The following is a 15981-nucleotide window of genomic DNA, read 5'->3' as shown; positions in this document are numbered from 1 at the left end:
TATAACGGGTTAATTATTCAAGTATCCTAAACCTATAAATACCTAAATCTGCAGCTTCGACCAGGAAACATGGAAGAGAAACACTCGTTGGGAGCCGTGCACATGGAATGGAATTGATCTGAACCGGCTGCTCCAGAAGTGGTGCTCGGCCCAGCACCATTCTCAATCGGAGGGGAAGTGCGCCCCATCTTCCTTCTGGTTCTAATGGCTCAATCTTCAAAGCTAACATAAATTGACTGGCTACTGGAATGCATAGCATGTGTGATTGGACGACCACTACATGAGAAACATAGTTCCACAGATGTAAGTAGCACTAAGTCAATCCCAAACGAGAAAGTAATAAAAGCAAAAAATTAAACACACTAGAATATCACAATTGTTGAGATTAATTTTGAAAAGTTCATTACTAGTTTGGGCCTACAAGGACTCCTTCACTTGATAACGGGCGATATTTTCTATTATTTGTTAATGATTATACTCGAATGATGTGGCTATATTTCCTTGATCACAAATCATAAGCTTTTTTTTGTTTTTTTTGTTTTCCTAAGATTCTTAGCACATGTTGAAAGAGAAAGTGGCAGGAAATTGAAGACTTTAAGAACGGATCGTGGAGTTCAATTTATTAGCAATCACTACATGAATTACTGCAGCAAAGAAGGCATAGAAGACAGCTTACGGTTAGGCATTCCCCACATCAAAAGGGAGTCGCAGGGCAGAGAAAAACTGCAACAATCGCTGACATGACACGAAACATGATGAAAGGAATGCAACTCCCAAATCAGTTTTGGTCAGAGGCAGTCCTGAATTGGCAATGGCCGATCCAGGATCCTTAGACCATGAGGTCATTGTGTAAAAGTCTGACATAACTTTGAAAAAATTAAATGATGGAACTTTCATTACTAATTAACTAATCAAAACACAAAACCATAATCAATTAATCGAAAGGAAAGAACATAAAATATGCGCACTCAATTTGAGTTTGTTTGCACAAGCCATCGAGTAAACATAGATAAATCAAAGTGTAATTGTTGATACTAATAAAAACCCTAGATATATTATTAAGCACTTGCACTTGCTCTTAATACTAGAGGCATATATATTCTGTGGTAGAAGGCATTTTTTGTTTAAGGTATTGGATAGCATGATCTCTTGCATTCTGTTCCTCATTGACTCGCAGGAAATTGAACTCGGTTCCAGAAGGTGCACACCAAAACCGGACAGGATTTATAACAATCTTCTCCAATGCAATAACATTCTTTTTCAAGTACATGACATGTTGAACACAACATTTGTGACCACGATACCCTGATATTTCTACTTCCTTGAGGTAGTAATGGGGGCATTCGGCAGCTTTCTCTATTTTTGCCATCTTCGTATTGGATATTTTCAGACCTAACTGCACCGCACCAAAGAAACAACACTTTAGTTTACTTCACAAGAACTAGAAGCAAAACCTTCCTTTCTTGTTCTCCGTTTTATGCTTTTCTTTCTTCAGAAATATTGGCAATTGGTAATAAAATGAAGAGAAATAATGAACGAAACCACTCTAGATATGAATGCACAATATACAATTGTCTATCAAGTTGTATGTGTAATCAGTCAATCTATCTATGAATAATTATGTATGCATACCCCCAAAACAAGTCTCTGCATGTAAGGACATGCCTTCATGAAAGAAGCTAAGCGACCAAGGGACCAATGGTAGCCTGCATCAACTAATAATTGCAAATGCCTTAGATTTGCTAGTATGGGAAGTACATGATTTTGATTGTAGACCTGAAATCCACCAAACCAAATCACAAGTAAGGAACAGAATAAATTACAAAAAGGAAGAAAAGAAAACCGACACATCACATATAATAATACTACATACTAACCGCTCCTCTGATATCTAGCTTCAGAATCTTTATATGAGAAAGACAAGGCGAAAGTTGGCTGAACACAATCCTTGTGAATTCAGCATAAGCGTACCACTTGTAATAGGTTACATCAACAAGCAGCGGTACATTCTTGAGATGCAAAGTTATCAATGATCCACAATAAATATATGAGACAATGTTTGCATCACAAATCTCAATGTTTTTAAGTCGTTGACAATGTTTTATCTCCAAATATTTCAATGCGATCGAGGGACCGACAACTCTTAAATTAACTAAATTTTTGGCAACATCTAGAGACAACCGCTCAAGAAGTGGACAGTTGGACAAGAAGAACTCAACAACTTCCCCGGTCACACCAACATGTCGAAAATGAATAACTTTGAGGAACTTGAAACCAATATTATTGTAATATCCACCAGAACCTAGACTTGGAATGCCATTGGAAGCAAATTCTTCCTTTTCCATACCCAACAGTTTGTAGGGAAATGTATAGTCATCGTCGTGCCAACCCCCCCCAGTTGTCAATAAGTCCAACTCAAGTCTTTGAACTCTCTTTTCCATTGCAAATTGAACCCATTTATCAATGGAACTTGTAAAGACGTCATCTAGAAAAAAGATAACCCTGAATCGTTCAATGCTTTGGCCGTTATGCTGCTCCAGCACGTGATTCACCCAATTGACGTATTTATGGCCTTCTTCTTGGTCTCGTTTATCACAGTCAAGTTGACAGAAGTAGTTTACGGTCTCAGGGTCTTCAAAATTAACAGTCTCTAAATTGAGGGTCGTAGTAGATGACCAGACATACCGCCATCTCCTAGAAAGGATACTTGTAGCTACTGCTTCCTTTAGCGGCAAGAGTGACACTATGCTAACAATAACCTCATATGGCAACTCACTGATTCGGTCCTCCACCACCTTGTGCTCATCATCCTTGATTATTTTCCTTCTCTTTCGCGGCTCATCTAACTTGTACTCATCATCCTTATAATTATGGAGATATCAGAAAATTTATATAAAATAATAATAAAATAATAAAGTAACGCACTAGTGGTGTTGTTGCTATGGGTCTATTTGATTTCATCATTCAGTCAAATGATTTCAACTATAATTTTTTTTTCAAAAATCAAATAATAATAGCGACCGATAACAACATTAAGAAAATAAACGTACCAAAAAAATATGCAAAATTTTGAACAGGTTATATAAAGGGAAAACAAAAAAAAGTTTAAAAGGGTGCAATTTTGATGCATGCTAGTGTTAGTGTAGAAACTAGTTTGTGATGTTTACCTCGAGTTGGACAGATTGAGAGGTTGTGCTCATTCTTTTTTCCACTAAAACTGGGAGTTTGCGACGAGTCACAGCAGTGCTTGGCGTGAAGAGTTAGTTTTAGGGATTTTGTCAAATGAAAGAGGGAGAGAGAAACGTAATTGCAGATATGCCGTGCTGCAAATTTAATTTATAATTACATTGTGCGTTTTTGTAGAGAGAGAGGGAGAGCGTTTTGTATAGAGAGAGGGAGAGCGTTTGGGGGAGAGAGAGAGAGTATTTAATTTATAATTACATTGTGCTTTTTTGTAGAGAGAGAGGGAGAGCGTTTTGTATAGAGAGAGGGAGAGCGTTTTGGGGAGAGAGAGAGAGAGAGAGTAGTTTTAAACCATACAAAACTTTATTTAGGGTTTAGGGTTTAGGTAACCCTACCCTTCTCACACACACACGTTGAATAATAAGAAAGAGAAAATGGGTACAGTTTTTTTTTTCGCAATCTAATTTAAAAAAATAGGACAAAAAACTAATATCTCCCATTTTTCAAATAATAAAAAATCACCTTAAAGATAGGAGTTGAATAACGATGTCTAGTCTTCCCCACCTCAAGATTTTGAAAACTAGTAATTCTTTTAAGTTTTCAAATCAACTTGTTCATCTTCTTATTATTTTTCACTGTGACGTGACGGGTATAAGTCTAATTTTTTGTCAATCCACTCGGCCAAGAATCTATACATATCTGCTGACGAAAAACAACTCTAGGTTTTCAAATTTAGGTAATAGGACAAAAACCCATACTAAGGAAAGGATTCAAATTCTTTCTACTGTGTCAAATATCTATATATGTTGCTCATTTGATAATCTTTGGTGATTCAGTTATCCATTATTTCTATTATCACTTGGATTCTTAGGGCTCGTTATGAGTGATTCTCCATCTAAAAAGAATGGTGTGCGATGAGGAAGAGAATGCAAGAGACCCATTTATTCATATGATGCACCAATAATGATCAACCCAGTTTTTCTTTTCTTTTTCCGCTTTAGAATTATCTGCCCATGTTTTGGGTCATTTAAACTCAACACTTATTTTCTTTTTTCTTTACTTTTACTTCATTAGATTCAAGATACTCTGAATTGCGTAGAGTCAATATAGACTGGTACGTAATGGAAAATATCCCACGTTCTTTTTTTTTTTTTTGTCTGAAGGAAAATATCCCACGTTCGTTCCGGTTCATTATAACTCTTTTGAGTTGCTTGGCAAGACACTACATTAACGAAAGGACAAAAGCACAGAGCCAAAAGCTGATTTCTTATTAACACCTGAAAATTAACTCAAGAGTGGGGAAAACAAATGAGTAATCATGTCTGATTCACAATTAAATTAATTTCTAGGATAATAACTTTAGAAGAAAAAAGGGATAAAATAGTCTAGACACGAACCAACCAAAGCAACTAAAATATTTTGCTGAATTCCCTCATTGTCTGAACTCGACCTTTTGCCGGTGGTGCTTCGTTGTCTTCAAAACTTACACTATAGTTCCATCACTTCTCCAATTATCCTAAATGAGGGGAAATTGCCTCACCTTAAAATGCCACTATAACAAATTCTATTGGGTTATCGAATTCTACTGAGTATCCTAAAACTATAAATACCTAAATCTGCAACTTCCCCTCAACAAATAAATAAAATATGGTGAGACCAGGAAAAGGGTTCACACAGAAGAGATACACTCAAGATCCTCATTGGGAGCTGTGCACATGGAATTGTCACCTTTGGGGTTGATCTGAACCGGCTGCTCCAGAAGTGGTGCTCGGCCCAGCACCATTCTCAATCGGAGGGGAAGTGCCCCATCTTCCTTCTGATTCTAAAGGCTCAAGTACATGCACTCCACCATCTGAAAGTCCTAAGGCAAACTGATTGGGTTCGGATGGATGTGCCGCAACGACAAGAGGATGCACAAAACTGCTAAAACGTTTATTGTTAGATATGTTATTTACAACACAGAAAGACCGCAAATATCCTAGGAAAAAAAATTATTATCTTCACTTTGCTTACAAAAAAACATACCTTGGATTTGGAGGTAAATAAGCAGTAGGTAGTATTCGGCATCTCAATCTAAGTGTAGATGCAGTGAGAACCCCCACACTTCCATCTTCAAAGCTAACATAAATTGACTGGCTATCACAGGAATATGTAGCATGTGTAATTGGACCACTAGCTTCTCGAGGAACCCACTACATGAGAAACATAGTTCCACAGATGTAAGTAGCACTAAGTAAACCAAAACAACAAAGTAAAAGCAAACAATTAAACACATTAGAACATCACAATCACCGAAACATTTATCTTAATGCTTGCTTGCGCTCTTACTAGATACAAGCTTATGCCAGTGTTGTATGCATGAAATGATCAAGGCCCATGCAATAATATCTATTTTAATGCTGGCTGTGTTAATCTGAACTAACAGGATTTTTTTTAATTTAAAAAATAAATTTGAGCAAAAAATAAACCATTGCACCTGCTTGAGGCATTCTAATTTTGGTGCTTCGTATATGGCTATCTGTGTTTCATGAACTGCCAGCAAAAGTGTCTGATCTAAGTGAAACTGAACTCGGGTATCTGCAAGAGGAGCAGCAGCTCGCCCACTTGGAATCTGAAGAAATTTACTGGCCTGCTTCTCCCATCCATCTGTGTTCCAAACACACAACTGCAGCGAAGAAAAATAAAAGCATTGATGACTTAACTACTCCAGTACCAACACCTAGTCAATCTATTGAAGCGTCTCTTGCATGAAGTTCAAGGACAGAAACAGAAAGACTATATTGGTTAAAAGCAAGAAAGTCTAAAACCAATAGCTTTTTGTAAAGGCCTGAGGGAATCAACACCTAAGTGACTAAGTAAACCACAATTCTAGAGAAATGCATTTCAGAAAAGCATTCTCCACTTACGGTTAAATGAAATGATTTCAACGTGAATCATCAAATGCAACCAGGGAATCAGTTTGCTATGAAGTTGAACTATAAACTATCTGGATACTACATTGATCCGTTTTGGCTTGGCTACTTGTGATAAGTTAGTTCTGTTAGTCACTAGTTCATTGCTTAAAGCCTTAAAGGCACAGCGACATGCACAGATATAGACTCGCACATTCATACCTGGGAATCAGCGCCCGATGATACAAGCACATTAAGAACATGAGAAAAGGCAAGGCCTGTTATTCTTTTTTGATGTCCCTTTAGCTTGGTTTTAACCTGTGAGAGGAGCATCCACATTGTAAGCAATCCCATATTCCAGATATCATCACAAACTGACAAATTTAAGTTCAGTGAACAGAGACCTCATCAACCCGAACATTGTAAATTTGGATGGAAGAATCTTCCATTCCTATGGCAATGATATTATTGTCTTGAGGATGAAACGCCAGATATGTTGCAGCTGGTGGTGGGGGCATGAATGTTGTCATTGTCTGCAATTCAAAAGGCATAACAATATCACAACAATATAAAACAATGAGTGTTTGTCTTGTCTTTTCTTTTCTTTTTTTTCTTTTTCTGCTTTTTTTTTTTCTTTGCCCTTTTTGAGGGAGTTTTCATTGTTTACAATAAAGGAAGCATAAGAATGATTATAACATCGTAGAAATAACTTCAATTTTCATGCCACCCAAAGAAAGTTAGCTACATCCGATTGAAAGCAAAAAGAACACTGACAGTTTCACCGTGAGTGCTTCTATTTCCAAACCAAAATATGCTCATCCCAACCCCTTTTTAAACAAATAACACAAAACAGAAACAAACCGAGCAAAAATGAATTAGGTTTTAAGGGTATTTTAGAAAATATTGGTGGGTAGATTGAAAAATATGGTTCTTTTTTTTTTTTCCCCTGATTTTCAATAGGTGTATGCAAAGTAGATGGTGGAGTAAGCATTTTGAAGGACGGTACAGAAGCACCACTGTCTTTTTAGATTGTCTTATGCATGGCACTTCAAAAGTTTCATAGACGATGCATATCCAGTATCTTATCTTAAATTAATCAACCCGTACACTAGATGCATCGAATGAGAGAAATTTTCAGAGGAAACAACCTACCTTAAATGTCATCATATTGAAAAGGGATATTTTCCCCCCTGAAGCTGACATAACATATGAGTCATTCTTTGAAAGTGCAAAGCATGGAACAGCATCTTCAGGGTTTGTATCGCTTATATCATTGGTCATCAATATTCCACTTGCAGGTTGCCACAATTGGGGTACAGTACTAGCTGTGGCCTACAAGAAATAAACATTTTAGTAAATGGCAAGCTTAAGGATACATAAAAAGTTACAAAAATGCAACCATCTCTGTTAGGAATTCTAATACCTTAGTCGTGTTTCGTTCGTTTCTTTGCCATTTCCAGAGCTTGTGTACAGCATTAGATGATAATGCCAATACGGCAAGTCCTGAATTTGTATAAATTAATCTAGAAACCTGAAATAATTATCAATACTCAGAGCTTGACATTAAAACATGCATGGTTCTCATGAAAATGTTTTAAAAGGAACAAACATCAAATGCATATATTACAGAGGTTCACAATGTAGCGTTTGTACTGAAATGTCTTAAAAAGGAAATCACAAATCTTTCCACAAGATTAATTTTGGTTTGAGTATAAGTCATATGCTTAAAAAAGCAACTCACTGAAAATTACAGCACAACATAATCAATGTACCCTAAATAAATAGGATGACGTTTTTCCACAACATTGCTCTTTATCTACAAGGTGTAGCATGCATGATGCACAAAGAAAAGAAAACAGAACAAAGCATAAAATATAAACCTAAAAATTTATAGATAAATAATCCTGACTCCTGTATCACAATTTAACACTGGCACGAGCGGGTCAAACATCCATTTCCACAAGCAGAAAAAAAGTTCTACAGGATGTCTCACAGTGTTAGAATGCTCAAGCACGTTATATAAGTATGCATATAAAGTATAAGACCATATAAGATTTGCATGGCCCATCTTTTGAAAAAGTATTTATTTTCTTTGCAAGGTCAAACTAAGTTGTAAAAACTATGCTAACAAACAGGTTTATCTCAGATGAACAATCACTGGCTAATCATGCAACAAGAATAGAGATAAGAATGTGCTTCAAGAAAGTAAAATAAGGGGTAATTACGCACACGTGAAATATTGCAGGAAATTCGCAGAGTTCATAAAGAGCTAAGGCATGGGAAAAAGTATTTAAAAATTATAAGTTTTAACAATTTAGGGCAAAAGAGAATCAATACCCTCGTTGCTGTTAAACTATCAGGGAGCCTCAGTGACCGGCATTGTGATGGTTCATTGATTTCAGTCAGTTTCCAGATCCTGGATTTTTCTACCGACTCATCGGCAATTCTAGGTTTCACGTCAACCAAACTTCGACTATCACTGTTCTACAAAAACTCCAAAAAGAAAAGGTTAAACCATTGAATATCACAACACCCTTTTTTACTACTGGAAAAAAATAATGGATTCAAACACATCTCATATGCATAATCACATACATTTTGATCAGATCATTAAAACATAAGTTATGTTGATGATGGTAATATAAGAGAGATCATGACACTCACCAGTCCAACCATGGCTACCACTGGAGCAGCTCGCTCTCCAATGCTTGTTCCAACTATGCTGGAAGACCCAAATGTTCCTAATGGTGGGGCCTGCATATTAATGATGCATTTAGCTAATGAGTTTTAAGTTTAACAAGATATGGAAAAGTTGAAACTTTACCTTCACAGCAGCTGCAGAAGCAGCTCTTGAAGCATCAAATGTACGACTTTCCACAGTTCTTAGCAACCTAATTCCATCAGAATTTGCCAGAATTTTAATACCATTGTCATTCGTTGATGCAGCTAACAGTATTCCTTCCTTGTTAAATCTAATAGTGGGAGAAGCCTGCAGGTTTATAAGATCGTGATGATTATCTGGGAGGAACAGTTATATTGAGAAAAATAAACAAGTTGTAGTGCCTACCGGCAATCCACCATCTGCATCAGTACTTATCAAAAGGTTGACATTGTCCATGTCCCAAAATTTGACTGTGAACTCATCACCAGCCGCCAAGAACCGATTCTTAGTAGTATCAAACTGCACAACCCCAACAGTTCGCTTTGCAAGACCATGATAGGTACGCTTTACAGCTCCTTCACTTTCATTCCACTCCACCAAGTATGAATCACCTTCTTTATTTGTCCCACATGAGAACAACCTATGTTGTCCAGAGATGATACAAAGATGTCCATGATAATATCACACATAAAAGAAATAAAAAATATCAACACCACTAAAAGAAGAATGACTTTGTAAAGGGGGCAGAAAATATGCCAACCTTGTCCCATCAGCACTGTATGCCATGGTGGTAGAAGAATGGCCTGGTGCATCATAGTCAACTCTTGAGCCCACAGTATCATACAACCATGCCTTTATTTTTCCATCAGTAGCTGTCGAGAAAATAAACTGAAAAGGAAATAGTAGTAAATCAGAAATTGTTAGTACTATATATAATTGTATAATCTATTAAACATCAAATTAAAGTTACTAATACCTAAAACTGCATAGGATTTTTTTTTATGTTGAGAGCCCCCCAAATATTTGTTTTTTCTATGTACTTTATGAATTAGTTTCTTATTCCCCCATCTGGTGAAAGTAAGAGTAATATGGAGCAATTCACCAATCTGTAGAAAGTTTTTTAATTCGAACTTAACAATCCATACTTCTAAACGTCTTGAGTAGCTTTTACCATGTTGTGGACATCCCAAAGAATAAATATGGGAAAGTGGTGTCCAAAAATATAGCAGAGTTGAGTTCCATTCATTTTCAAATCTTTGAATGAAATAACCGGCTCTTATGTAATAACTGTTCCACATTCTCCATTTAATTTATGCACAGAAAAAAAAAATAGAAACTTGTTACTTGTCATTTTATTTTTATAAGAGCATCAACAATCGTGCTCTCTATTTTTTAGTTAGATATAGCTATACTCCCTATTTTTTAGTTAAATATAGCTATACTCCTTATTTTTAGTTAAATATAGCTATACTCCCTACAATCATGAACTCCAATCATACTCCCTAGTTTAGGGAGTCATAAATACTATAATTATTTTTTGATTTAATATAATTGGTCAATCTCTATAAATAATAATAATAAAAAATAGTTAGTATTAATTAAAAGTTTAAAATATGCATAAAACAAAGCGACATTAAATTACAGGGAGCCACTAGAAGCCCTTTCTCTCTCCTCAAATTTAGGAGCTCCTAGAGGTCTCCCTATTTTAGGAGGTGGATAGGGAGCAATGAGCATGGTTGGAGTTGTATTTTTCCAATTCCTCCCTAAAATTTGTCTAAGGAGGTGGTTTAGGAAGCCCATTGTGGATGCTCGAAACAATACCTCTTCTGGAAAGGGGAGGGGGTAGGGACAAAATAACCAAACAGCTTCATTTTGCATTCCAGGTTATCAACATGATAAAATGAAACAGATATTACCTGGATATTCTCCTTGTGATGTGGACACACCGAACATACAGGTGCTTCATGGCCCTCAAAAGTATAGTGCTTAGTCCCAGTGACTGCATCCCACACCTGCAGAATATTGAAAAATCATAACTGACATTGAACTTGAACCTGCACAATCACTTTAGAATTAGTTAAGTCATAGATCAAACCTTAATGACCCTATCATCCCCACACGTGACAACGCACAGCTGTTTGTTGGGGTATGAGAAAGCAAGATCATTTACACTTCCAACATGAGCCTCGATCTGAAAACAAGAGGACAACCACAGCAATACTTAAGTCAATTTACCCCCATACAGAAACATGAGACATCTAGCGAGAATAGGAACATGTGTAGGAGATTAAAAAAAAAGCAAAATAAAATAACAAGATAACTATCTTCGAAGGGATGGGTTAATGGAACAAACCTCTAGGTGATTTCGTATATCATCACCACCGTGATAGGAGTATATGTGCACGATGTGCTTAGAGTATGCAACACCTGCAGTAGAAACCTGATTGATCATAACCAGCTTAAGATTCATTTCCTATTTCTTGATAATACTTTCTTGTGATGAACTAGCAGGTGTCTAATTCACAATATGAGAATAAAATTAAATAGACACTAAACAAACAAGGACACCTATGCTTACCAAAAAGTGTCCCATCAGGGCTCCACATCACGCGGTTGATTGATGCTGTATAGTCACTGGCCAAAGATGCCTATTGGACAATGAAAAGGGGAATGTTCTTTCATAATAATGACAAATAATGACTCTTCTGAAATGCATTCATATTATACTCAATTTCAAATTATTAGAGAATCAAAAGCCAAACCTGCAGTGGCACTGAACATTCTCCAAGATCCCAGACTTTGAAGTTCTTAATAGCAATCTTTTCATGGCTTGGTAGCTCATATATCATGACATCACCCATGTTTGTTCCGACTGAAATGATAATATAGCTTATTACTTGAAGGGGAACATAACAGCTATAATCCAACAGTTAAAAAATGAAATAAAAAGTGAGATAAAAAACAATAATTTAAATTGTGTGGAATTGGAGAACAGCTCTCTCCACAAGTAGGAGCTTACCAAGAAGTATAATTTGTTGCACTGGGTGGAAATCCATACTCTTGACAGCTGAACCTGGACTTAAAGTCATAACAACAGACCTGGGCAAGTCATCAGAAGAGTAGGAACTCTGACCATGGCTCTGGTTAGGAAACGCAACAGGCAGCATATTTACTGGCAGATTATTGGCCTGTTAGAAATTAAGTTAATAGAGAACAATTACATAAACTAAGAAGTCGAAACTTGAAATCTTTCTTTAAAATAAAGCCATGATACGGATTTTTGGCAACAAGTCAAACAATTCACATCACAAGTCATGTAATGCAGGACCAATTCCATCAGATTAACAACCATATACTTTACTATTAATTATGATAGGCTGTAAAACACAATAGTACTGACTCGAGATGTTATTAATGCTTAAATTGCATTCTATTTAAATCCAAAAATTCGTCCAGCTAACCAAAATTTCTAAATTCCAACAAAAACAGAATGTTCCCTGTTAAAAAAGGAACTGATAAGACACAATTGCTTAATCAATGCCTCACCAAAAATACGAAGCACCCTTCCTTATCAAGCTGTGCTCTCGTATTTTGCATAAACATAAACTTAACATTTTGTTACCTACCTTTTAAGAAACAATTTGTTAAAGAAAAAAAAACTATTTTGCAATAACTGGTTTTTTTTGGTTGGGTCGAACTGAAACAATTTTAATATCACATGGTCAAATGAATGTACATCAAAAGAGCGGAAAACTTATAATTTAGTAATATAACTCAGACTTCCAGCAGGTAAATCAGAATATGCGAAAATTAACGAATAGATTTATACTTCATCAGTTATTCCGAAAGGTCTTGATCTCTTCAGCACGTGTTCAGAATCTGCTGTTTGATAGTCCATAGTTGGGTTATTGGTAGGAGGAGTTCTAGGCCGCTTTAACATGGCTGCTATCAAGACAAGTAAATACATAAAGAGTAATAAGAAAATAACAAGCAGAAAGCATGTGTTAAACGGAAAAAGAATAAAGCAAGCATGTCATAAAGCATTTCAGAAAAAATAACAATACAAGCTAAACCTAATAAATTGTCCATAAACTTCCATGCTCTTACAATTTGTTGACCAAAGTGCGTCACCTTTTCATCATAAATATTTTCATAGGAGGTACAAAGGAACACCACACACAATCTAAGGATGAAAAGGACAAAATAAACTATGGACAAAAGATGAAAAAGGAACGCGCAAGTTAAATGTGTAACGCATTCTCTTGACATATACAGTGTATCTTGTACAATTTAGGACAACCACAGTAATGGACAAGGCTTCTCATCAAAGTTTTCACATAATGCATTTTGACAATTTGAAACCCATTAAAAGGTAACACCATAATACCTGCATTGTTAGCTGCGGCCAAACCAATAGGCCCAGCAGAAGCCGAGGGATGAGGCACAGGTGATGGATTTGCCATCCATCCCGCAAGAGATGTTGGAAGAGCAGCTGGTGCGGGCTGAAAGGGCTACATACATACACACACACAGTCAAACTTCAACTTATAGACAGTTTGACTTCCAACAAAACTATATTTTTTCTGTTCTACTTACCCCGTGAGCACCCAATGGTGGGAAACCCCCTGTCTTAGGGACCGCCCCCATTAAGTGATTAGTGACAGGGGATGGAGCCCTGGCACCATTTGGTTGTCCACAACTGTGGTCTACGAATAGGGTCTTTATGTCAGGGTTAGGCCTTGGATTCTTACAAAGCTGATGCTGCCAGTTTAAACTGCAGTTGTAATGACAAAAATTAGGAAACTATATATCTTACAATTAAAGTAAGGAAAAATATAGAGTGTCAGACACACGAGGCAGGAGCTTCTCAAGGACCTCTGATTAATAAGAGTGCGCAATCTCGAGTTCTTCAGGGTAGGAAATTGAAGTTTATCACGAAACAACGGGTTCGCCTCTATTAACTTTTTCAGTTCAGCAAGCATTATGCTCCTTGCAGACTTTGTATCACCATATTTAGATAACTGTTCATTATCCCTGAAAAGTAATGCATACCAAAAAAACAAGTAACGTCATAAATATAACAGAAATGCGAGCCAGCCAATTATAACAACAATAGTACAAGAAAATCTGTTCTCACCTGAAGTTATCCAAAGTCAACAGCTGTGTAATTTCCTTAAAAAGTTCCTCATTAAATGCTGCAAACACTTTCAAGTCCTTAACTAAAATGTCCACAGCTTTTGCTCGATCCCGCCTACATTAACCATTTATTAACTTGTTAAACAAACGGGGCAAATAAATTTCAACGGAGTAAGCTCATCAACAATGATTAAACATAATACCATATATTAAATTTTAAAAAAAGGTTAAGAAAACCTACTTGTCTAAAGCTTCAAGGTACTTCTGCTTGCGAATTTCAAAGAAGATCTTCATAGAGTATCTATTATCATCAACCTTTGTGAAACCGGACAAATACTTCTCCACCTCCTCCCACTCCCCATTTGTCACCATGTCGTCGAAATACCTCATGTTAAAGAAAAACCCCGACTCTTGCTCCAACCTCCACACAGACAATCACAACATAATTAAATAAAAATTGAAACAAATTAAACTGAATTACAACAACCTACAAAATTAAAACATAATTGAGCATACTTGTGAACACTGTCTTTAAATTTTTCTTCATCCAGAAACTGAAGTATGAGAAACACGAGCTCTCTGCTAAGCGAGGACATCTCCGCCCCTGACTCCCTGCCAAGCCTAATTAAGTCAAAGATCTAAACCCTCTTGCCTCAATTTCGACAATACTGCGACACAAAAATTCCTATATTGCGTGCAAAAATTAAACAATATACATATATATATATATATATATATAGTTTCAGTTTGAAAAATTAAATAACAAAAACTATTTATTTTTAAAAAAAAATCAAGATGGAACAAAATCAGATAGAAAAATGAGAAGGAAAAGCAGGTACCTTAATGATATCGATGGCTCAGATCGGAAGGTTTGAAAGCTTTCTCGCTCTAATTTCTCTCTCTAGCTTTCTTTATTTTGGAGTTGGGGAGCTCAAGTATTTATACGGAGAAGAAGAAGAGGATTAGGGATTTAGAGGAGAGAGAGAGGTAGATGGTAGCAGACAAATTAAATAGCGTGAGCGAGAACGATATGAGATGTATTGGAATGATAAGCGGGTTGATAATCGCTAATGCTTATAAATCAACGAATATCGTTTATAGGTGATAAGTACATTTTGCTTATAGGGTACGTGTATCGCTAGATTTGGAGTTATTTTCGGCTGGATTTGCGCGGCCTTTAGTTGTTGTAAATTTCTAAATTATTATCAAATCACAATTTTATTAATACTAACGTTAAATTGGCTTCGCTAATCTGTATGTTGGTATTCGTATACCTCAAAATGTTGTTACAGTTGTAATGCCCATCCCTTGATAATATACTTTCTTGATGCTTCTCATGTAGTGAGCATATAGCAAGAAAATATATACACATATTCATAATCATAACTCCTCTCACTATATTACGATGTTTCTCAAATTTTGACATCGATTCGAAATCAATTGATTAAAAAAGTGGCTCGTATTTATTTGCTCATAAAAAATATATAATATATAATTTGGGTGCTAATTTTTTCACTTTCATTTTGTCTACTTACACTCCCTTTTATTTTTTAATATTTTTTTTATTATAACAATAAAAATAATGTAAGTTGACAACAAAAAAGTGATAAAATCACCTCTCATTAATAAACTTTTACTTTTCGAAAGTATACTTGCTTTATGCTTCTCATGTAGTGAGCATATAGCTTTAAAAAAAATTATATATGTCTGCTCATGAAAGTTATATACATATATAGGCTTTTTAGTTGTCATAGTCCCTGAATTTAGACTCGATTTGCATTTTGGTTTCCGAATTTGCAAAATAATTGGTGTAGCTCCTAAACTCAACTTTCATTAGCAATGTTGGCCTTCCGTCAGATTTGTTAAATTTTCTATAAATTTAGGAGTAAAATTATCACTTAAAATTCAGTTCCCATCACTCACACCAGACACCATTCCCACCACCACTTTGTACCCAAATCCATCATTTCCACCACCATAAAAACAAATAACAAAAGTCAGTTGCCTTCTTTTGATTTTTTATTTACACCTGTCAAAGATCCAAATTCAGCCAAATTACACCACGAGATCTTCCCTAACTAGCCCCACAAGATATTTCCCCTCGACCAA

The 15981-nt window shown here is 36.0% G+C and overlaps 2 protein-coding genes across 7 annotated transcripts; both read right to left on the bottom strand.

The window, feature by feature from the left end:
• Window positions 1–970: 970 nt before the first annotated feature.
• LOC103341163 (F-box/FBD/LRR-repeat protein At5g22700-like) lies at window positions 971–3289 on the bottom strand. The gene is made up of 4 exons (XM_089042415.1): window positions 3168–3289; window positions 1878–2861; window positions 1633–1776; window positions 971–1396 (listed from the first exon to the last, which is right to left on the bottom strand). Exons 1-4 carry the CDS (start codon window positions 3198–3200, stop codon window positions 1085–1087), a joined length of 1473 nt encoding a protein of 490 aa, XP_088898541.1. The 5' UTR covers window positions 3201–3289; the 3' UTR covers window positions 971–1084.
• Window positions 3290–4432: 1143 nt separating this feature from the next.
• Window positions 4433–14880, bottom strand: LOC103341104 (topless-related protein 4-like). 6 transcript variants are annotated; one of them, XM_008244581.3, is made up of 26 exons: window positions 14712–14880; window positions 14389–14484; window positions 14114–14293; window positions 13874–13987; window positions 13612–13770; window positions 13333–13510; window positions 13124–13247; window positions 12566–12681; window positions 11756–11924; window positions 11499–11608; window positions 11315–11384; window positions 11090–11163; window positions 10832–10927; window positions 10653–10748; window positions 9497–9624; window positions 9142–9376; window positions 8899–9063; window positions 8739–8828; window positions 8412–8558; window positions 7498–7605; window positions 7227–7406; window positions 6479–6607; window positions 6297–6392; window positions 5660–5848; window positions 5209–5375; window positions 4433–5103 (listed from the first exon to the last, which is right to left on the bottom strand). In XM_008244581.3, exons 2-26 carry the CDS (start codon window positions 14466–14468, stop codon window positions 4908–4910), a joined length of 3396 nt encoding a protein of 1131 aa, XP_008242803.2. In that variant the 5' UTR covers window positions 14469–14484; window positions 14712–14880; the 3' UTR covers window positions 4433–4907. The 6 variants fall into 6 exon arrangements, with proteins under 6 accessions (XP_008242803.2, XP_016651789.2, XP_088898538.1 ...); XM_016796303.2 differs by having other exon boundaries at window positions 12566–12678; window positions 14712–14852; XM_089042412.1 differs by having other exon boundaries at window positions 14389–14557; window positions 14712–14844.
• Window positions 14881–15981: the final 1101 nt, after the last annotated feature.

Source organism: Prunus mume, linkage group LG8, assembly GCF_029339155.1.
Source record: "Prunus mume cultivar Tortuosa linkage group LG8, ASM2933915v1, whole genome shotgun sequence".
In the NCBI taxonomy this organism is placed as follows: Eukaryota; Viridiplantae; Streptophyta; class Magnoliopsida; order Rosales; family Rosaceae; genus Prunus; species Prunus mume.
The sequence above is the reverse complement of the archived record's forward strand: the minus strand, read 5'-3'. Positions and strand labels throughout refer to the sequence as shown.

Coding starts and splice junctions, on each gene's coding strand:
- LOC103341104 (XM_008244581.3), bottom strand. CDS start 14,468: ATGTCCTCGCTTAGCAGAGAGCTCGTGTTTCTCATACTTCAGTTTCTG. Junction 8,559..8,738: donor TGGTAGCCATGGTTGGACTG/GTGAGTGTCATG, acceptor GAGTTTTTGTAG/AACAGTGATAGTCGAAGTTT. Junction 7,407..7,497: donor ACGAACGAAACACGACTAAG/GTATTAGAATTC, acceptor TATTTCTTGTAG/GCCACAGCTAGTACTGTACC.
- LOC103341163 (XM_089042415.1), bottom strand. CDS start 3,200: ATGAGCACAACCTCTCAATCTGTCCAACTCGAG. Junction 2,862..3,167: donor CTCAATCTGTCCAACTCGAG/GTAAACATCACA, acceptor CATAATTATAAG/GATGATGAGTACAAGTTAGA. Junction 1,397..1,632: donor TGCAGAGACTTGTTTTGGGG/GTATGCATACAT, acceptor GGTGCGGTGCAG/TTAGGTCTGAAAATATCCAA.